Source organism: Trachymyrmex cornetzi, unplaced genomic scaffold, assembly GCF_001594075.2.
Source record: "Trachymyrmex cornetzi isolate Tcor2-1 unplaced genomic scaffold, Tcor1.1 scaffold25, whole genome shotgun sequence".
NCBI lineage: Eukaryota > Metazoa > Arthropoda > Insecta > Hymenoptera > Formicidae > Trachymyrmex > Trachymyrmex cornetzi.
This window is the reverse complement of record NW_017297166.1, coordinates 2,324,547-2,348,749: the sequence shown is the minus strand read 5'-3', so window position 1 is coordinate 2,348,749 and position 24,203 is coordinate 2,324,547. Positions and strand designations below refer to the sequence as shown.

The window sequence follows — 24,203 nt, the reverse complement described above, 5'->3', positions numbered from 1 at the left end:
GCCATGGACATTGGATTGTCAGCGAATTTGGAGTTTTGCTCTAATTCCTCGGCGATCAATATCGTGGACCAGAATCGCTTAAAATGTAATATAGTTTCTCGTGGGTCAATTCAAATTAAATATCGCTTTTTCATCTCTGCGAATGGAATTGCCAAACCTGAAATTCATCTAAATAGCTCTCGAATCTTGTAATATATGTATGATATCCACCACAACGACCGATGAACATCTGCATGCTCAGTCGACTAATTCCAAATTAATCGAACTCTGTTTGCAAGGTAACGTGGCGCAAAAGTTCGAAAGGGCCACTGAGTCGCTCATGAAAATTTGGTTTACATCAATTATATAAATAGAGCGTGTTTAATTAACGCCAAAAGAGCGTGCGAGTTCGCGTCAAGTTGTAATTATAATTGGCACAGTTGATGGGGCGACGATGAAGCTCGTAATTAAAATGTGTTTATCGCTTGGATTTGTTTAACTGTAGAGCTCTTTGTACACGATTGAAATCAAATTAGTTATTAATTGCTCCATCAAAAATTTGAAATCGTGCGGAGCTAGCCGACGTTGTGAATATCCATCTCATCCAGCCTCATGGCTGCAGTGATTTCGACGAAACGGTCCTGCATCTTCATGAATAAAATGCGAAGCAGAATAAATTGGAGATAAATATTCTTCTTTTAATTTGTAATTAAAAACTAAATCATAATTACTGTTGCATATCCCTAAATGTAATCAAAAGCTCTGGAATCCTAGCAAACACGTCTCAGATTCTATGTGAAGTACCTGTCCTCTTGCTTATTCACATATTGTGCTAGTCTCTGATTCTAGCCACCTGAGGCCCATAGCTAGAAATCTACTTTGGAGAACATTCACGTCCTCTAGACGCGATCTCATCGTCGAGAGGCAAACTGGATAGTCGTATACGATCGCCATGCGGTAAAGGCTCAAGTTTGCTGGCAAGAATTCCGTATACGAGCCACGAACTTGACTGGAAAAGTATTCAGAGGTACCTATGCTTACTAAGAAGATAACCCGAGGAGGAATTCAACTATCCTGGGAAAGATCAGATTCGAATCGTATTTGCTATCTCCTGCGAATAACTTCACCTATACTAAGATTTTTTGAGAAATTGATCATGGAAATAAGCTTAATGGTGCTAACTGAGATAATTAAAGGAAAAGACAATAAAATAATCTGGATTGATCTTTAATTCCACTGAATTTCGAGTTTGTTTTAATTAATTGATATATGATTGTAAATTCATGTTCAGGAATATGATTTTTGGAATAATTCTCAGAGTCATTAATCTGGAGTAAGAAAAGTTTTTAATCGATTTTATATACATGTGGTTGTGACTTCTGCTTCGAAACCAATTTAAATACAAAATTGACAATCTATTTATATGGAAGTTTTGTCATTGCGTTACAATAAAAAAAAATTTTTTTTTAATTGTTTATCTAGAAAAATCTTATAATTATTTCGTAAAATAGTAGTGTCAATTTTAGAAGTGAGACCTGAATCATTTGAGGACTCTACTGTATTAATTAATCATCAAAGATACGAATTTTTTTCATAAAATATGTATGTATTAATGTAATCTAATTTGAACAAAATCGCAAGAGAACAGCATTTATCGGTTAAGAATGTAAAAAGCAAGAAGGTGTAATTGAAAAATACATGCAATTAAACAAATTTAATTTCCGTGAAATCAGGATCATTGATATGCGATAGACGTTAACAATCCAGGCGTCAAATTAATAGATAAGTCTGCCACGTGCAGTATCGCCATTAAAAAGTAATAATCAACTTAATTAGTAGTCGCACCGATGGCGAACTATGTTGCATCATGTAACAAACCTTCATTACGTTGTGCTTCCGAAGTAACATATCATAGGTTCGCTCGATAACGACACGTGTTGACCTATGAATGAGTGGGTCCGCTGAAATGTATATGTCACGTGCACGAAAATGCACCCCTCGAAATTCAATTATCATGGGCTCATTACAGACGTTTGCGAGAGTAATGAGACGTTAACGTAATCGTGCGAGTTCGAATAGGCGATTGTGATTTATTAAACGAATCGGCCGCAATCGTGACAATTAACCATGCCAGTTGCGATTGGACGCTGCGATTCATCGACCGCCTGGTTGATGCAGCTTTCGGAACCCAAGCTATTTTATTGTAACGATCGAATCTTGCCAGGATTAAATAGCTCTCGATAGCGACAACCAGAAAACTAACTTTAGTTCCCTGAGCTTACTGTGCAAAATAAATCTTTCCTTTTTTCTAACAAACACACCGTTGAAAAATTTAACATGTCTCAATCGGTCCACTCAAATTTTTATATTAATTTCGTATTAATTTAACATAAAATGAATATATTAGAAAGTAATACAGATATTATATAAAAAGTTACCTCAAAAAAAGTAATACTGATACAATATGAAAACAAACTGTAGAAGCAAATTTTTTCAGTGTAGTTAATATTCATAGGCTAAATTAATACACAGTTCATTCATTTACCTTAAAATTTACGTTTAAAGTACATTTTTATATTACATCACTTCCTCATAAATTGTGACATTCAATTTGACTATGAAAGGTTGGATATAAATTTAACACAAAATATTTGAATAAAATAATTATATTATGTTAAATTAACACTCGAATATATTAAAACACAAATACAAAATTTTTTATTGTTATTGTGCAACATTAGCAAAATCTGAAATATTTCAATTACAAATATGATAAATTATTTTAAAGCATCTTTTCAAAATGACACCATTGCATTTGCAATGCAAAATTCTAAACTGCAATTTATTCAGCTTACGTGTAAATTCTTTGATTCGAGCGATAATGCTTGTCGAAGTCGCCTGAAAATTGTCGCATTGATGTGCATGAGTAATGTATCTATATAAGACTGCAATATTGAACGAACTTCAAGAATAAGTTCTCTACGCCAGAACAAGTAAAAAAGTTCAACGTATCGAATGTATCAATATATGTCAACAAAGTTTTAGTTTTCCAAGTGCAGGTCAATAACGGATTGCTCCATTCACTTGACATTATCAACGTAAACACCGAGGACTCAACGCGAGGCAGTCTCTACATCGGTCCTTTTAAAATTTTGTAAAATCATCGTGTTTTTCGAGATTACGATAGACCATACTTGGACTTATAGTCCGAAGCTTTCAATATTGTAATAGTAAAAACTCAGGATTATCATTTTTTAATTAAATATCAGGATTATCATTATTTAATTAAACACGTAGGGAAGTAATGCCATATTCGAAACTCGACAGCTTCTCGAATCGCTCGCAATCGCAATTGAATAGAGAAGAGAGTTTGTCACCCTGCAACACTGTTTATAGCGACCGGGCAATTGTTCACACAAATGCAACATTTGTCTCGCGACATAATCGGTTGTGACGTTTAGTACGACGGCCGTAATCTACGTCCACCGATGCAGCTGAGCGCCGACGATGACTGCTTCCCTATAGCGAATTTGCGTGTAAACCAACCGCAAAGTCAGGCCCAAATGTCAGAGTAAACTCTACGGAACACCAACGCCCGTTACGAAATCACTGACGGTCGTTGTAATAAGATCGATTCGCATTGACCCTTATCTGCCGCGATCGCAATGCACAACGACCATTGTGATATTCCAATTATTCCGTGTACTCCACGGCATTTGAGAACATCCACAATGCCGTTTGAGTAAGTCTTAGAAATACCGCACATTCGTATAAATTTCATATGATATCTATACGTATATAGAATGTAACGGAATTAATTCCATTTCACACAATTTTTCTTTAACTATTAAAATTTGCATGTTTTTATAATCTCTTTTACACTAAAAATATTATAGGTAAATATAATATTATAGTATAATATACTATAATATTACAATATATTAGTATTTTAGTATATTATATTAATATACTATAATATTATATAATAAATGTATAACATATTGCATATTTAAAACAAAATAGGTTTTCTAAAAAATGTTAAAACTAAACTATGTTTTGTGATATTTTAGTAGTTATGAGAAACACAAATATACTATGACAGACATGGTTGCCGTTAGCATATTAGACAGTTTTATGCAAAAAAGATTTCGCCGTTCTTTTTATTTACTTAAAATATTTATTTATGATTTTTCAATAAGATAATTTTTTAAATATCTATCTGTAGAGAGGATATGTTTTTTTATTTTTGTTCCGAGATATTGATCGTATAAATTTGTTTCTAGTGCGGAAATATAAAAAGTGAAAATTTTTTCCACTAAAGTTAATAGAGAAGCTTTTCACTTTTTACGTTTCTGTTCCAAGGAAAACGATTGGTATTCTGGTGCTAAAATGGTTTGGTATGGCTTTATTGTATGTACTGAAAGATTTTAGTAATGTCAGGAAATAAACAACTATCCGATCCGATCAATAGTTTTAGATTGTGTAGTACGGTTACTCTAAATTGACATACAGTACACGTTACGGAAGATATTAAATCTGATGTTAGAAGTTAGAGTAGAAAATTGATTTTTTTAACTTAATTTGACGCGCTTCTCTTTGTTAATGTGCAGTTAATGCGCCTTTGTGCAGTGCATAACTTGCACGTCTGCGTGCGGCAGCCTTGATGCCAGATATGAGAAATAAAAATGCAATGTTTAGAGAAAAAATATGTATATGAAGATAGGGAATTTCATAGAAGATTGCATACGTAAACATTTCAATCGTCAGTGAAAACTTGATGTAAAATTATAGCGTAAACGCATCTCGTAAAGATTACGTTTTTTATCCGAAGAAATGAATGAAATACAGCTCGCAGAAAAAAAGAGCAGATAAAAAGATTATTTTTGCGATGTGCAACATATGCACTTTTCCATAAGTGAATCGATATATGGTCGCATTGTCCACGATGAGAGATGTAAACTTATGATATGGTCGTTTTCACGGATGTTTACTGCAGAACCGTTAGTGCATGGAGCATGACTGGAAAATTGAGGTCATACTTCAATTTATTTGTTTGCTGTTACCGTTACATTTTACGGTTTCCAAAATTCTTTACAATATATTTCATGGAAAGGTTGAAAAACGTCACAATTTTAAATTGTTAAATCCTAATTATTCACATAAAATTATTTTTATATTGTAGTCTACAGATTAACATTATTAACAAGAAAGTTACATTCGCATCGCTTTTTCCATTTAGTGCCATATATCAATCACGAAAAGCGACGAGAGTCTAACGAGGAAAAAAGTTTCTTAGTAACTCTATGGTATTTTATTGCTTGTCGTCTTATCGTAGATTTTATGGGAGTATAGATTTATGACAAAAATCCGGCATGAATAAGATACGGGCGTAGACGTTTTATAGCGACAGATTTATCTCACAAGCGCGTTACCATGACGATGTCTCTTTTTATCGATGGATATGAGAGAACATATTACGAAAATTCATCAAAAGACTGTTCCGCTATGTAAAATAACAAATAAAAGACAATTTATTTGAAAAAGCATTACATATACTTGATTTTTAATTCCGCCGTTCGATTAATATAAGATTTGCGGTAATATAAATTGCATGACGTATAAAGTCGAAGTCTAACATTTAAAAAATTCGTTTCTGCTGTTCTAAATATTGAAAAAAGGAAAAAAATGTATTTCAAGACTCGCGTTGAATTTACACGTGTTCTAATTTTTTGACATCTGTCGTTCGATTATACGATAATATATCGCGCGTGTAAAATTTTCATAAATGTCAACGTAATGGTGAAGAAATGTTCCCAAAATCATTTTTCAAATTTTTCATGCGATAATCTTGGCCCGGTTTTCTGACTTGATCTTTATTTATGCCTCGAGAGGAATAACTGAGTCCCGCACTCTTACCACAATTCAAATCCTAATAAAAATTGTGTGGAAGCTCGCCATAAGGAGCTCAGTTTTCTCTTACGCAGAAGTCTTATTAATATCTTTCTTGTGAATTCACATAGACTGAGAATTTATTACCGAAATATCCTCTTTCCCTTCGGACATTCTAAAAATAAAATAATTTGCTTGTTTATTTGTATACGCAGTGAATCTTATTTTTTATTATTGTGAATATCTTGATTTATTATAAATTTTAGCAATTATCATATTCTCACATTATACTATATTACGCGCTACTAAATAATATTTTAATAATTGATAATTTGTAAAACAGCAAGAAAAAGATCGTAAAATAATGAATAACTCTTAAATAAATAATAATTTTTTACATCAGTAATATTTGTATATTAATAATAAAATTCTTTCCCGTATTATTATGTAATATATGTATTATTTACACGTAGGTGATCCAACAATGAACCATGTAAATTTCAAAGGCTTATATCTCTCAATTATTAAGTTGCAGATCTGAGTTCTTGCATATAATTTATGAATTTAGTTCGCTACATACACATAAACAACAACTCTTAAATTATTTTTTAAGTTTAGCCACAATTTTGATTATTTCAAAAAACGAAAAGTGGTTCATTGTGTACAAGGGGTGTGTACACAATGAACTATGCTATTTTTAATAATGAACTACATGTTTTATACTGCGAATTGTTGAGATTATTTTAGTTTTGCTATATTAAAAAATGTTTATTTAGAAAATAGATAATTATAAGATGGTAAGGATCACGAGGCCCCGACCGCGTCTTTTTACCAGATTCTTTCTTTCGTTTTGAGTGAAAACGTATCGAATGAATATATTTTTATCAAGATTTTAGGTGGGGAAGGGGCCGTATTCTAAATATATAATTACCATAATGAATTATTATTTTGAAGGTTATCGTAAAAAAGATTATGTGGTCTATAATGAACTATGGTTCATTGTTCACTAACATCAAAATGTAGACATCATTGTAGACCACCTAACTTTTTCCACGATAATCTTCAAAATAATGTGGTAAAATAATACAACAGAAGAAAGTTGCTTACAAAATAATAAAGCCAAATGTGCACACAAAACTATTGTACAATGAAAAAAATAGGTATAACAAAAACATAAAAAATGCGCAAAACTTAGGAAAAAAAACTTACTTTACAACCCAACATTCTTAAAATGTAATATTACATGGCCAGTTGACTGGGGAGTTGAGGAGGGGTTCAAATGCAAGTCACTGCATGATAACAGCACAATCTGGTTGCATTTACGAAATATCGCAATGATTTATAGTGTACTACTGGTTCACTGTTGGACTACCTACTCTACCTTTAAGTAATTAATATAATAGAGACGAGAATATACAGAACGTTTATTTTGATCATCTCAAAAATCTTTTCGCGGTGCGACTACAGTCCGTCATGACAACATCAAAACACAATATATTCATAGATGTATGTTTTGTGATCATCATTTCCATTAAAATTCATTCTTCGGTTGAAATTATGTGGTCTCTAGATGTGTCAGCGATTCTTTTCTTCACTTTGTGCAAGCTTAGCTCATAAAACAGCTCGATTTTCCAAAAAAACGCGGAATGAAATGCATTGCGCGACCATAACCGCGGAATTCCGTGTGAATGGCCGCGTATGAAACTCAATGGTTTTACCTACTTTGGATGATAAAATGTTATCGTTAAGCTGCAGCTTAAACTTGGATGAGAAATGTTGGAGCGATTTAGTTGAGGTGATTGAAGTATCAAGATCTTTTCTATTTAAACTTTAGAAATAGAAAATAGAAAAGTTATCTCTCGTATTTTTAAGTAAAAGTTAACAGTTTGATTAGGAGCTAACATCATTCTACAGTGTACGAAATTAAATGCTTATTTTATTAAAAAATTGAGAAAATTGTGCATTTAGAATATAAAAAACTTGCGTTATCGATTATTGCTGTTCAAATAACTAAAATAAATAAAGTTTAAAATGCAAATAATTAATGGGAAAATTCATAATTTTCAAGTTCTATTTTATCTACTTCACTTATCTCTTATTTGGCTCATTTCTGTAATAATTAACTGCGTTTCAACTCTTTGTGCTTTGCATTTTATACTCTGCGCAGCACTTCATTTTTCATAAACTTGGAGGTGAACTTTACGCGGTATCCTAGTGAAATCTTGAAGTCGCTTTTGTCCCTTCTTTCTTTAGCATTCATGAATTCAATTATCTGTTGTATTTCCCAAGGATGCCATATGTCTACCAATTTTACAATTTGGCTTATGCCGTAGCGTTTTTCGTTACATGCACGACAGAAATAGAACGATGCCACACGGATAACGAGAATTTTTCGTAAGCGGAAAGAAACTAGCATGTGCATTTTTCATCGTTTCGTAGAAGGATACGACAAGATGCCGCCAGTCGCGAGGAAATGTAGCCATATTTAATACTTTGCACAAAATTGAGATAAGGTTAAACAAGAATATTACTTGCCATAAAGTTATAATATAAACTTTGGTTTCCTGATTGTGCACATTACATTATTTCAAAATGTTGTGTAAATTTTACTAAAGTAACGTGAATCTTTCATGAAATTATTGTCTTAGCAGAAATATTTATCTCGATTACAATTATTATGGTTGAAAATGGACCAATCAGAATTTTCTCTCTGGCTAAATTTATTAGAATTCTAGTTGAGATAACCAAAATTTTGGTTGATACAATATTTCTGGTAAAATCTACTAAGATTCTTGTTTTTTTACCAGAATAATTATATCAATCAGAATTCTAGTTATCTCAAAACTAGAATTCTAATAGATTTAACCAGAAAATTCTCATTCATCCATTTTTCACCAGAATTACTATTTAATTCAACCAGATCATTTTTCTCATAATACCATTACATTAATGATTGATAGTAATATCTACAGTAATACAATATGTTACATTGATTTAATAACTTTATTATATAATTGTAATGTGTAACATTGGAATATAATTTAACACTGTTTCTGCTTAACAAATAATATAATTCAATTTCATCTCTACGATAAATCACTATTTTGTGATGTCATTAGATATGATAATTATGTTTATTATGTGGAAAAGTATGTTCATGCTAAAGTAGTGCAAAGATAAATTAATTTTCTGTTAAATAGTGCTTTGATAATATTCCCCGTATATTACATTAACACAAGGATTCTTGTCCCTAGACGCGATTATCACGATGTAACCGTGTTCGTTGCAGAAGAGATTTATACAGCGCGAATGTTCATGCTGTAATTGCTCGTATTTTTACTTGTCTACGGATTCGCTTCACAGTGCTTAAATTCGTATCCTTGCGCCTTTGTTCCAATTTTCGTGGGCGGGCTGCAGTGCAAACGCATATATGGAATGCAAATTCCGTGCGTTCTCCACCGGAAAGACACGCGAGAAAGGGTGAATGCTAACGATACGAGTACGAAGTATAGTAAGACTTTATAGTAGGACATCGCCTATATTGTACTCCTTAAATTTAACAAAATTGTAACAAAAGTACTGAAGAGTACAGAATATTTTTGTGCTTGCATCAAATTTTGGTTTATTGACAATAAAGCAAAACACTTTTGTACTTAAATGTAGCATATAAAGACCAACAACAAGGACAATTTACCCTTTCTTTATTTTTACAAATTTGCCAACAACAATATAATTTATAAATATTTGGTTAATTTGATGCTATACTCAAAAAGAGTTTGGATATCAATTATAACCTTGTAATACGTTATAATTCAATTACTCATCTTGTACTGATAATATTTTAAGTAAATTGTACGAAAACTTACAATGACATCAAACACCGAACAAAATCAATTTTGAATGTCACTCGCGCGCGTAAATGGCTCGAAGACAAAACAAAAATGGCAATACTTAAGCCGTATTACTAGCGTCACATCTGTGTCGTCACCTTTAAATAAAAGTATTTTGTTTATAAAATACAATGGAGGTACGATTTCGCCAACTTCATCTTAGAGAACAGGGATTTGCATCAATTTTATTATTTTTAATTGTTAATATGAAATGTTATACGGGTATCACTTTCTTTCAGCTGTAGATATCAAATTAAAAGGAATACTCTTTACATAGTAAGTAATACTCTTATATGTAAGTACGAAAGTATTTTATATATAATAAATAAATTAAGCTAAAGAATTTTCTCGATATTAAAGAAAGAATATTCTTTTTAACTCGGTATCTACAGCCGAAGGATAATAAGATTACGTATTAACAATTAAGAACAATAAAAAAATTAATGTAAAGCCTTCGTATTTTACCAGCAATAAATACATTAAGATAAAAAATTGTCTATAATTTTCAACTCGTTCATATTTCAACATTATTTTATTTTTTATTTCGAAATTGGATTATTAAGCTTTTAAAAATCATCGAATTTTTATTAAAAATAGTTTCCTGAGAAAAATTAAATTAAGTCGAAATAGGAAATTATATGTAACTGTAGTGAATATGTTCACTAAACGTAGCAAGTATAAAATGCACAAATTGATAAAATTCATGCCACGAAGAGAGTTGTATAATATTGCTAAAAATTTCAATACAGATATTGCGTTTTCGTTTGGATTTTGATTGATGGAAAATTACTGGTACTTGTTCAGCTTTAAGCCAGTTCAACTTTACGATATCTTATTCCTTGAGATGTCGATAAATGTCGATAAACTCCTGCCGCAATATGAAACTTTAGCCCAAGTATCAGCTCCTCGATATATCCACTAGCTATTTACAAGTCCAAATACTTCACTAATCTGTGCATTAATCCATTGAATCGACTTAATACCTATTAATTATTAGAGAGAGAATTTTTAACACGACAAATTAATAGTAATTCGTAACACTTAGACAGCTAAACACTATATTTTTATGTTGTTTCAATATGTTTTCCTAAAATGAAAGCAATAATAAACGCGTTTTATTTAATTTCCAAATGTTCAAATAAAAGTAAGACGAACGCTACGTAAAAAATTTTTAAATCGTTCTTGTAAAGTTAATTACCAAGTTAAATTTATCAAGTTTCCTCAGATAATAAACATATTAAGATGTAAAAACTTTTAAGTCATTAATAACACTAACAAATTACTCGAAAGTTACGAAACTTTATGAACCACAGATTCGTGGTTTATACTTCGAACGATTAAAATGTTTATTTGTAATGGGGTATGTAGAGAGAGAGAGAGAGAGAGAGAGAGAGAAAGTGGTAAAGTTAAAAATAAATAAAGAGCGCAAAGAAGAAGAGATAGGGCTCTGAGGAAACGCCGTGTAATAAAAAAGCGGTAGCGTAGTTTAAAGAAAAAAAAAACAAAAAGGGTGATTTATTCAAGAAAGATAAACTGCAGGTCGTAATGGTAAAAAGCAGGATGGGGAAAAAGCGAAACTTGGAGAGAGAAAGGGATAGGAAACAAGCAAAGAAATAAGGAAAGAGTAAGGAAAGTCAGAGAAAGAGAGAGACGAGGACTGCGGGGCAGAGACAGAGAAAGAGAGAGTGTTCAAAGTTGTATTCGCGAAGTGTATTCACGAAAAGTAGTTGAGAACTCCGAGGATTGGGGTGGCTACAGAAGCGATGGGATAGGTAGATAGATGGAGTAGGTTTGGGCTCGTGCAGTCGTAAGAAGATAAACGTTGCTTGGACACCAACAGAATGAAAGAGACAGAGAGAGAAAGAGAGAGAGAGAGAGAGAGGGGGGGGGAGTAGTCATTCCTGAGTTATCCCGCTCCCATTTCTTGCATTTTCCTCGAAGCGAGACGATGCGACGCAAGCGACGTGGACGAGAGAGATCGTCGCAACTGATTGCGTGCAACTTCTCACTGACTGCTGATTGTGATTGGACACAGGGCTGGTAAGTGGCGGTTTCCACGAGAAGAGGCTGCTGAACGACCTGCTGGACTCGTACAACGTGCTGGAGCGGCCGGTGGGCAACGAGTCCGAAGCCCTCGTGCTGAACTTTGGCCTCACGCTCATGCAAATAATCGACGTCGTAAGTGCCCAATTATTTTCTTCAGCTTCTTCATCCGGCGTTGGACTGATTTTCCCTCGGGTCTTCAATGTTTAGTCGAATTCGTCCCTTTCATAAATCCTTTTCTTTGTTATTCTCTTACTATTTCTATTCTTTTATGCTATTTCTAAAAAAAAACATGCGCTAATCTTTAAGACATTTTTACAGATCTTTTATATTTTTTTATCTAGGATCTCTCTTTTCTTTCGGAAAGAGCGATAATAGCTGATTTCTATTAATATCTGTTTAGTGTAGTAAGAATTAATAAAAAAGAATATTATAATTAAAATCGATTTTTTAAATCTTAATAATCACAGTTTATATGTATATCACTGTAATATCATTTTGGCATAAACGTGTTCCATATTACTATTTTATTCATATTATTAATATTCTATATCACTATATTATCCATTTTATTAATATTAATATCGGTGATGTATAAATTAAACGTGCATCAGTACGTATCCTGTCATGAAGATGATACTCATATCAGATAATGTGACATATATCAGAAGTCTTGAATAGTCGTGAGAGAAACGATAATATATTCTTGAGCACATTAAAACAATGTATTATATATATTTAATTAACGTTCCTATATTTGCTTCGTCTATAAAATTTTTTATATTTTTTTAATTCTATATAAAACTAATTTTTAAAAATAACTTTAAAGGTGTGATTAACTATTAAAGTGATTAAGTATTAAAGTAATAAATATCTAAAAAGTTTTAATGAATAATACAATTGAAAGGTTCTGAATATTTGTTTAGTGATCTGTAATATCTTTCAGATTATTTCTGTAATGTTTTGTGTTGTTAGATATCAAAAGAGCAGGTGTAATCCAATTCCTTGAATCGAATAATATTTTATCGTTTTTAATTTTTTTTCATGTGTGTCTACATCAATCCATTTCTGTGGTTTCAAAGCAAACAACGTCCATATTAACGTATGCTTTTAGTAAATAATAAATTAAATTTGAGTGTAAAATTTAATATATTTTCTTAAGTTATAAATTATTTAACTTTATAGTTTTAATTAAATTAACGACTTATCGAATAGAAACAGTGACAAACTATAGACATGATTAAAGATAACTTAAATTGAATATAATTTTACATTATAAATTTAATCATCAAATTAAAAAAATGCGATGGATTACATACACACATTCTATGTATAATATGTAGATTTACATATTTATCGTTGACAAATACGCATGTACTCTTTAATTATATATATTTCCAGTAATAAAATAAAGAGTCACCGTGATGAGAAGAGTCTACGATTTATAGACGCGTATCAATGTAACATATAACATGCACACCAACGAATAAAAGTATTCGCAAATTCCGAAGTTGTGGTTTCAAGTTCGCCACAGATGAATCGCGTGCACTGATCAACGTCACAGATCGACGCTCAGCATTCGCCTAGTTCTATAGACTATAAATTGAAGTAACAGCATCGAGATTGTCTTTAGAAAATCGCTTGTCTTGACTATTTGTGTATTTGATTATGAGCACTCTGATAAAAGATGTTTCTATCATATATAGCTTCATTAAGTTTGTGTATTTCTATAAATAATTAAAAAAGAAAAGATATCATCTTGTGATTTTATATATATATGTATTTATATATATCAAGATTACATTAATCCATCAAAAATATGAATATGAAATATTATAAAATTACAAGAAATTAAATTGTAATTTGGATACAAAAATTCACAGGAGCAAATTAAACAAAAATCGATACATTAATCTAAAAATCTGTTGAGTCTCGTGTCTAATCTTTTCAATTTCAACGTTTCAATGAAACGTTTCAACATTTTTCGATAAAAAAACATTTCAATATTTTATTAATTCTGTTGAGTACTAGACATATTTGTGCGTACGTTGCATTTATAACATATTAGTTTCTTTTAAAAAGCAATTTATTAATTAGATTGGAACAAAAGTCAGCTGTCAAGTAACAATTTCATAAAAGGAAGAAACTTAATTCTACCGTGTTTAACTTCGCGAATGAAATACACCACTTCGTCCATCCTTCTATTTCCGCGGTTTGCGTTGGCTCGGCGAGGTCATAATGGCGGAGTTAACGGACAACTTCCGCAAAGATGCAATGACCGAATCCCGTGTCTCGTATGCGAAACAGGAAGTTCTTAATTTCCGAAATCGTATTGTCGATCGGAGCCGCGACGGTTAGCTCCGATCTACCTCACGGCTTACTCACTTTCAGTCGAGAAAGGCAATATCGCCAGTTTCATGGTTCACGCGTGGCCCCGAGTATAAATAACGTGCATGCACACGAGCGTACACGCCACGCGCTTTGCACCGCCGTTTATCTTCGACGTTGCACGCTGCAATTTTCGACGCAGCGCCAGGGGATGCGCGATAAACTACCTAGAAGGATATCGAGTGGGACGTGAACGCGGTATTGCGATCATACTGGGTGTAATAATAATGTTCCGGTATTAATATTGAGAGAGCGCGTTGTGATAGTCTGTCCACCGATTCAAAAGTTTATTTACCAAACCAGACATGCCCCTCGAGCAAAACATTTTTCGTATGTCGGATTATTTTCTAAAATAACATTAGTGTGTGTATCTAGTATTCTTATGATATTAGCATCTGCTTGTCAACATTGCTGTGCGTCTTTCGTAACTGAAGTATAAATATAAAAAAATTTTATATGCCAATTAAACAATTTATTTAAAATCACCGCACGTTTATATATGCATTGAGAGCACGACGCGGTGATTATTAAAAAATGTAATATCCTATGATTTAGAAAATATTCGTATCGCGAAATACAAATCGAAGTGTATATGTACGTGTTGCTTTTAAATTTTTCAAAGGAATATGAATAAAAAACGAGTTTAGCTTTTGTTATCTTGTTATGTCAAATACGTAATATGTGGATCTTGTTCTTTATTTTTCTTATTATTCTTGAATTAGGTTGTGTATGACTTCTATCTTTCCTCAAATGTTTATTGCACTATAACAAAACATGTGTATATATGAGTATCAAAGAAAAAAAAATTGTTCTCAATTTAAAACGATTACATTCTATTCAATGCAATCATTGTTTCCTATATAAGCAACAATATAAAATCCTTTCTTTAAAGAATTTGATATTCTCAAATTTTAACAATATTATTTTTTTATATCAAACCGTATTATATTCTTATATCAACAATATTATATTCTAGTTCTCGATTTGAATTGTTATAATTTTCTGTCGATATTATTTCCTCTTAAATTGAGAAAATTATTATTGAATAACGAAAACATATTTTTCTTGGTATAAGATCAAATTTTTTCATGTAAGCAAATTATGTCGATTTAACGCTAAATAATCTTATTTTAAGCCCTATGTAGAAAATAAAGATATTTTCAAAATAAGAATAGTTTTTTTGTTGTAATACACTAAAAATATTTACTAAATTTTAATAAATATTTGTTTGAATACTATCTAAACATTTACTAACAGTAAATAAATATTTACTCAATACAAAAAATTATTATTTAAATTAATGGTTTTTATATCAAATAAGTATATGCTCAGATTTACAGTAAATATTTAGTTAGTATTATTGCAACAAATATTTATTAAAATATTTAATAAATTTTTTTCTAGTATATATAAGTTTCAGTATATTTTTGAATATATATATATTTATCTTATGAACCTATGTGAATATCCGCAATGTATTGAGTTTGCTTCCGTGGGATTGCAAAGTCCAAATGACTGTGTGGATCAGTCATCCCTGCGGGCTGCGTCTAGATTGCACACCGCTGCATGTTGCTGCCATCTGCATCCTGTGTACTCATGCACACGTGTCACTGCCTATCGCTTCTGCGCATTCGGACATTTCGGTGTATGCTATTGCAATCGCTGCGGATATCCATAAAAACCTAGCTATATGAAAAGTGCATGTGAAATAGTAACTTATTTGGAATATCCAATAAAACTACCATGCATGCTAAGATAGATATTTGCGCGATCTAACAACTCCTCTGTAAAACGTAGTGGCCATCAGAAATATAGCAGAAAGTACTTTTCGATATCCATCATCAAACATTTCAGCAAGCGAATTTTAAACCAAAATTTTGTTGAAATAAAATTAAAGAATAGCAATCTAGGATTGCAAACACGAAGCTAAACTCATGAGAAAAAGCTTATAAAAATACCTATTTTCAATGACATTTAATTCCAAATTATTTGTAAAAAAGTGACGTCCTTTTAAAAAAAATCGTAGCTCTCATTGTAAAAAAGTAATTTGTATTCCGCATATAACGAACGTACTCTCTAATTTTATTTTCAAACAATCAATAAGATGCTTTTAATGTCATCGCACACTGAATTAATCGACGGAAATTTAATTGTAGGGTGACGGTATGCAGCGTGATATCGCTACCCGTTCTTCTCTATAGTCCGATAAGTATGAAGAAATACGGTGATCTATTTTTTTTTCACATAGATTCAGACACGTCTCACACGTACATACGTCACTGGATATAAAAACATTGTTGTCAATAAATAAATATATGCAAAGAAGTACGTGTACAAATCTTACTATGGCTATTAAAAAATCGCAAGGTCAATGAATAGCGAACTAACGTTGATGTATCGCTTTTTATCAGCGAAAAGAGAAAATTTTGAAATTACTCTCCAAAAATATACTATTTAATCAATTTGTAGTAATTAATGCATATCGATGCCGTTAATACTATTATAAGTGACATAACGGACTTACTAGATTTATTAACTTTGGAATTAATTTACATTTGTTCAACCTGGACATGTTTTCTTACTTTACTTTTTTCTTTTATAACATATTTTTTTCATAATCGGAAAACATAGGGTTTTCTTTTATAACATATCAGTTGATATTTATGAATTTTATTCATGTATTTTCATATATTGTTTGTATTGATATATGAAAAGCAGAAGAACATAAAATTAAAAATCTCGTATTTTTTCATAAATCTCTATAAAGAATCTCTACTTTATATTATGAATAAATGTTTTCTAGATGGATCAAATAAACAAGTTTTAATAAGTTCCGTGAGAAAAAAGCTGTTATTTTCTACAAATTTTTTCATATGTTAAACAAGTTTCATTAAAAAAACGCCAATTTTTAATTATATAAAATAATAATAAACGTTTTATCGTAACATTGACTCGTATTTTTGTATTTTCCAATAACTTTTTGACTTTATATTTTTAATTAATAGTGTTTAAAATCCATTAAATTAATTCTATTCCATAATATAGTTTGTTTTTGCGACTACAACAATATAAAGCAGATTATGTGTTAGACTTACTCTTTCCTGCTTTTCACAGGTGCAAAGATACACTCTACTTTAATTAAAATCTCTCTATAACATTAAGGAAAATCGATTATTTATTTGAAAGCTCTTTCTCATGGTATTTTGAACGTCACGGCCCTTGAAATCATGAACAATTTCGCTCTTGAAATGTCTGCTCAGGAGTGAGTTTCAATAGTGTTCCGCAGTGGAATAGTACTTAGTCCGGAGATTAGCCGAGTTTCAGAGCTCACTTGCAATAGCACCAACTATCTCGTTTCTTCGGTTGGGCATGTGCACGTGAGCGTTTGCTGCGCACCGACGTTTCTCGTCGACAAGCGGGAAGGAAACTCGCGGTGTTATCGTCAATGCGCGCAATATATTTCGGCACACGTTCCCTTAGGGCTGCTTAGACTTATCTCATGATGAGTTTGCCTTGTAGATAAACGTAGCTTAACAAATCAGCTATGGGGTGTATCCCATCCTAAACGGGAAAATAACTAGCTGCACTTCCACGATTTGTCGAGAGTCATGCAAGCGTCGTCGTGTAATTTATTATTAGGCTATTATATAAAGTTTACAGCTCTCGGTGTTTGCCTTTAGCCAAGTGTTTAGAGGGGATAGTGAAGTTATGAATGATAACCAAATAAATATCAGTATAATTTACCACCGTATAAAATACATATATGTCAATTATAATACATTTCTTTCAGATTACAGATTACATTTGGATAAAAACGCAAATAATAATATTGAAAGAAGCTATTGTTTTTTGATCTTGTATTTTCAATTTAATGGTGTTTAGCTTTCACTGAATTTCTTTTATTTCATAACATAGTTTATTTGCCCGATTACAACAATATAAAACCAATGACATTTTAGACTTGCTGACATTTTTTGATTGTCAACATTAATAATTAAATCTAAAATTTTAATTCTGCAATTAAAGTCTACTTGAATTGAATAAAAAATAAGATATTATTTATATTTATTCATTTGAAGTTTTTGTTTTTCAATTGTTTATAACTAATTGATATCTCAATAAATTTTTCTTTATAATTTTTGTCTAATATATAATAAACTGGAAAAATTATTATATTTTGTGATAAAAAGGAAAAAAAAACAGATATTTAGAATTATATGAATAATTGATTTGATCGGAAAACATGTGACTGATAAAAATTCGTATAAAGTGAATTTGTTCTTTTTAATAAAAAATTTATTAATGGCGATATAAAAGAGTAATCACCAAAGTGTAATCAGAAATCGTTTTAGGTATTGTATTTCAAACGGATATAGAGAATTAAGCTCCCAATCTTTTCCATTTCCTTCTTTAGATACAGACAGTTTCAGAGAGTAGTAATGAATCGAGTGTTTTTTCATCATACCGTTTGTTACAATTTAAACCGGGGCTTAAATAACCAATTACACCCGCAGAATCGATGATAATTCAAAGTCTTAGTTAAATCGAATTGGAAATGAAGGTAGAACGTGAACGACGCGAAGTAATACAGAGACGTACTTTTGAACCAGAATAATTGGTTCCTTTTGTTTACTCTCAAGCTGTGATACGATTGCGAATTAACTTTTAAAATTATCACGCAGATTTTGTCTTTTCTTTATTAAATTCGTAAAAATTCGTTTCCCAATAAAAAAATCACGATTATTGTGATTGATAGTTTCGTTTACGGTAGATACATGTCCAAATTTTGTGAAAACTCATTAGTATAAATGTATGTTATGTGCCAATATTAAAGAGGAAATTATTTTACATAAAATAGAAAATATTAAATGGCTCTGCATGTTTTTGATCCGATATAAAATGACTGCATTCAGCAGGAAAAGCAGCTTTGCAACTGTCGTAAAATTCTTTAATATGATTGGTATTTACTTTTGATTCCTTATAAATTTAAACGTATAAACCAATCACATTAAAGAATTTTACAACAGTTGCAAAACTGCTTTTTCTGCTGAACGCAGTCATTAACGCTCTGTTTGCTGCGTGTATTTAGCCAGCCATATTACAAGAAATTACATCGTATAATTTTCAAATTAACAGTATCTACCATTTTCTTTTCACTTATCGTAATTATTCTCATCCGCCGAGTAACTAAGGCATCTCACGTAACTGCAAAATTACACGTATACACGTTAAACGCACGATGCACGGTGCATCATTACGACAGATCCAGATTCTCCCGTATGTCCTCACATTAATACTCCGTGCATTTACGTCGTTCGCACTCAAACCGGCGCTTTCTTCTCTTTCCGAAGAGCTTCTGAAATACTGCCGCGTTGGTTATACTTCGCGAAACGATTCTCGAAATGACAGCGATCTAAGTTATAGCATTCCCACGAGTACGAGCAGGCCGAAGAAATTGCATGTTCGCTACATTTGCTCGCATATTTCAAACGAATTTTATTTTGACCGTGTATCTAGTTTTTTTTATATTGTCACTTCAGAGATGCAACGTTATAGTCACGCCTCGGTATTTGATAAAAATTTTCTATTGAAAAAATATTTACCAAAGATAATGGTAACGATTAAAAAAAAAAAATCAAATTTCTCAAAATTTATTTTATGTCTAATCACGTTACTGTTTTTATCATTTATGATTACTAAAGTGGAACACTTTATAAAATTTGATATCATAAAATTTTATTATCGAATTTTTTATTTACGCTACTTTTTTTATTCAAAAAATTTATCGCCAAAATGCAACTGCAATTGTTGAAAATTCAGAACGTCCGCGCCGTAACACATTTTGCAGTTTTATTATGTGCAGTATGATTTATGCATATGAAATATACCGATTTTTTCTTCCCGGTCGTCGCGCACGTGATAAATTTTTAGTGAACGCAGAAATTGTTTTGTCCGATAATCTAGATCGATTTTCATGTGACGTTTGGCCCATTTTCATTCGTGGTTCTACATTATAAACGCTTCCCAATTTCGCGCCACGAATGCTAAACAAATGTGGAATACGTCGACGGCAAGTGTGTTCAGTCCATACAAATTTAGTGGAAAATTAAATAGTAAAAAACGTGTTTCGCATTCTTGTTTTGTACATGTGACAACAAAGCAATTGTCGCTTTTACCTTATGGTTGCAGATTAGTTGTAAAATTTGGTGCTTACTAATTTATAAAACGCTTCTAAATTAACAAGTTTAATTGGATTTATGTTAATGTATTCTTTATTTATTATGGAAACATCGTTTTTAAACAACACATATAACTGCTACTTTCTCATTATATTTTGATCGTTATTGCAATAAATTATAAGTATTAATGGATAAAAAATTGTTTGTTTGTGGTTTTATTTAGTAGAAATATGTTCCATTATTTCTGAAAAATAACAATTGCGGAATTGTCTCACTTTCAAAATAAGAATGTGATATAATAAATCCGTATTATAGAAGCTTGGCACACAATCTATAATTTTGAATATATCGCGAGATAAAAATACGTGCCAGGAATGATATTTTGTTTGGAGATTTATGTAAAAAGCACTGGTTTTGTTGTTCCTGATGCGCATCGGCTCTCAAATAGATGGATATTAGTTCCTCTTGAATTATTCATGAAGTAAGATAAAAATAGTGACATGGTGAGACAACTGCAATTTACGAAGATAACAGGTCTCCTTTCTGTTAACTGAAAAATAAAAAAAATATCGTTTTAATGCTCCGTGACAAGCTAATAATCTCCCGGAATTGCATTTCCAATGAAACGAAGTTTGATGTAACGATTTTATGCGCAGTATTAAACTCAGGATTAGATTGATAATAGTTGGCCCTCAGCTGTACTATTGTTATATCCACATTTTGCTTGATTTTGCAAAAAAATATTATATATATGTATATATTAAAATAATATTTGAGCATTGATATAGATTTCGTGAGCTAGTTCTACAAACACTGAAGTTATTCGTACCAAGATTTATCGAATTCCTTATCGTACCTTGAATGGTTGCTGAAAGTGCTTAATTAAAATAATTTCTAAAGTCTATCACATCCGCGAGGCATAGTTTATCAAGTTAAAGCATTTTCCAACATCCATTTTCTGTCAGAAAACTTCTTCTTGCTTCCACTAGAATCTCAAAGTTAGAAGCAAAAATGAGGTTATGCAGCTAGTGTCAGAAATGGGATGATAGTCTTTCAACTATTAAACCCTTTGTAACGTGTACACGTTTTTTTTAAACGAAAGGTATTTTTATGAGTATATATCTATAGAATTTATCGTTTACTTCTAATCGCTTATTTTAAATTATTCGCCAATCAAATATCAAAAAAATAAGCACAAAGTCAAATAATAAGAATAAGAATAACTTTAATTTCAAACTTCGGTCGTTTCTTAAATTTATCTTAAAGTTATTTTTAAAGTTTTAACTGTTCTGTATAAGAAAAAAAAGTAATTTAAAAGTTGCATCTTGGACAGAAGATGAAAAATGTTCAAGAACCTTATAACAGAGGTTCCTTTATCGTTACATTTTTTAAGTGATTGTGCGATAAATATTTCCGTAATCATTTTATTTGAAACTGGGGTCGCAGCTGGAAGAAAAATATCAAGATAAATAAGTTAATACTACGTTAATTGTTCTAGACGTTGAGTAATTTGGCACCCCGAGTAGAAAGCTTAAGTAGTTAAAGCCAGTCTATGACCAGACTGGCTTTGAGAAATTCAAGAGATTTTAAGGAAGAAGGGCTACATCCCCAAGGGCACGAAGGTTAAAACCTCTGTAATATAGGCTGTGGGAGAACCTGCCAAAAGAGAGTCCCGCGATCTGTAAATCCTTGGTTAAGCCAGGACGTGCTAAACGCGATTGGTTGGAAATAAGGGCTTGCGGCTCAATGAAATTTGCATAGCCGATGCAGATTTGCATGCGCATATTATATGATCTCTTTAGAGATATAGATGGCCTAAATATTCTAGATATCTAACAAATACGGCGCACGTGAAAGGAAAGGTCTTGTAAATTTCAAATTAATCGTATATATAACTGTCATGAAATAAATCCGTAACTTCGATTCTTGTTTATTCAGTGGCATTTTTAAAACATTCCATATATAACTGATAATTTATAATAACTTCAAAATCATTATTGTCATTCTACAATTTCATCAAGAAATTGTTATTTAAATAAATAATTGTTTGCTTAAATATTTTATCTACAAATATAAATACTTTATAAATCAATTATCATTATAAAACAAAATGATATTGTTTTTTGAACATACATAAACCGGGCTGTATCAAGATAGGAATTTTTCTTGCTGGTGATTTTAATTCGTTTTCATTACACACCTACTAACACCTACTGTAAAATCGGATAGAAGGGCCCTTTTTATGCGAATACCGAGCGTGCCGCAATTCGATTTCGCACACGATGTGATGCAATTCGCAAGTGGAAGAAAGCCAGCTAATGGGGCCGGAACGACGACGACGACAACGACGACGTCGACGATAGGAAAGAATCGCGGGGTTTCCATCTACTCTCACCATCAATTCGCTTCGTTGCGTTATTTTCTCGCGGCAGTGGTAAACGCGGGCGCGAATGACGCATAGCGTCAAAGATGCGCCAGGGGCAAACTGAATTTGTTCGACGGGGAAATGTGTAGCATTTGTGCAAGCCCGGTTGCACCGCATTACCGTTTACTATGGCGGGTCACGTACCGCGAAAAGTTTCCCGGGCTCATCATCCTACATTGGATTAACTGTCCGCACGCCGTAATTCATCACTATCACCGCAACAGCGTCAAAGCATCGCGAACAAGATAAATGAACTATTATCTCGAACTCGTGCGCACTTTATCATGTAAAAAGCGGCGGTAAAATTATCATTGGTTGGTAAATAATCCGTCAATTTACCCCAATGCTTTTTAATTTCTTTTTTTAATTTTTCAATTAGCTTGCATTTTTTTTCACCATATTATATAAATTATTGGTTACAATACGTTTATCAACGCCCACGACATGATGATTGTGATCCAGGAAATGAAACGCGTTATTACTTGTAACATTGTTATTTTTTACCATTACTCTGTTTTAATAATAGTTTGGCAATGACGATCCGAATCTTTTATGGCAGTATAACGATATTACCAGAGTTGGAAAAGTCAATCGGTACTTGTTACGAATTGGAAAAATCACTCGTTACTAAAAAAAAAGTCATTCGTTATTCGTAACGAGTTATTTTTACTCGTTACTTGTGAATAAAATAACGTGTCGATGCGTTACAAATAACAAGTTACCTTTTTCAGTGAATAACGCATAATTGTGACGAGTTACTTTTTATAGTGTCTTTTCCAACCTCAGCAAAATTTTAGCGTTTAGTTAGTTATCGTTGTAGTCATAAAAAGTTGTAACGTTATCATCAAATCGTTATTATAAAAAGTAACGCTAAAAGTATAACGGCGTTATTATACCTCCATTCGCTATGTATATTTCAATAGCTGCGTTTAGCAGTAGAGAAAGCAGCTTTGCAACTGTTGTAAAATTCTTCAAAATGATTGGTTTACACATTTAGATCCATAAGGAATCAAAAGTAAGAACCAATCTTATTGAAGAATTTTACAACAATTGTAAAGCTGCTTTTTCTGCTGAACGCAGCCATCAATACCGTGCTTTGTGATTAAACGCGTTTAAATTGTCATTGAATAATCAGGATTGTAAATATTTGTTTCTCTAATCTTTGTATTTTTATAACATTTCATTAAAAAATGGCAAAATTGCCACGAAATTAGTTTGCTCAATAATATTTATAATACAACCTAACAAAACATGAGTTTACGTGAGATAATAATGACGTTTTCTTATTTTTAGTCACGCGAATATAATAAATGAGTTTACTCATCAATCGCCTCGTTGTCTTGATGATATGACCTTCTCTTGATTTCGCTCATTCTGGCGAATGAGATAATAACAAATGGATAGATAGAA

General features: G+C 31.8%; 1 protein-coding gene across 1 annotated transcript in view; it reads left to right on the top strand.

Annotated features, from left to right (window-relative positions):
• Positions 1-24,203, top strand: part of nAChRa7 (nicotinic acetylcholine receptor alpha7 subunit) — a 217,326-nt gene that overhangs the window by 51,688 nt on the left and 141,435 nt on the right. The window contains exon 2 of the mRNA XM_018508149.1: positions 11,794-11,936. Coding sequence (XP_018363651.1) covers positions 11,794-11,936 — 143 coding nt within the window. The remainder of the gene's footprint in view (positions 1-11,793; positions 11,937-24,203) is intronic.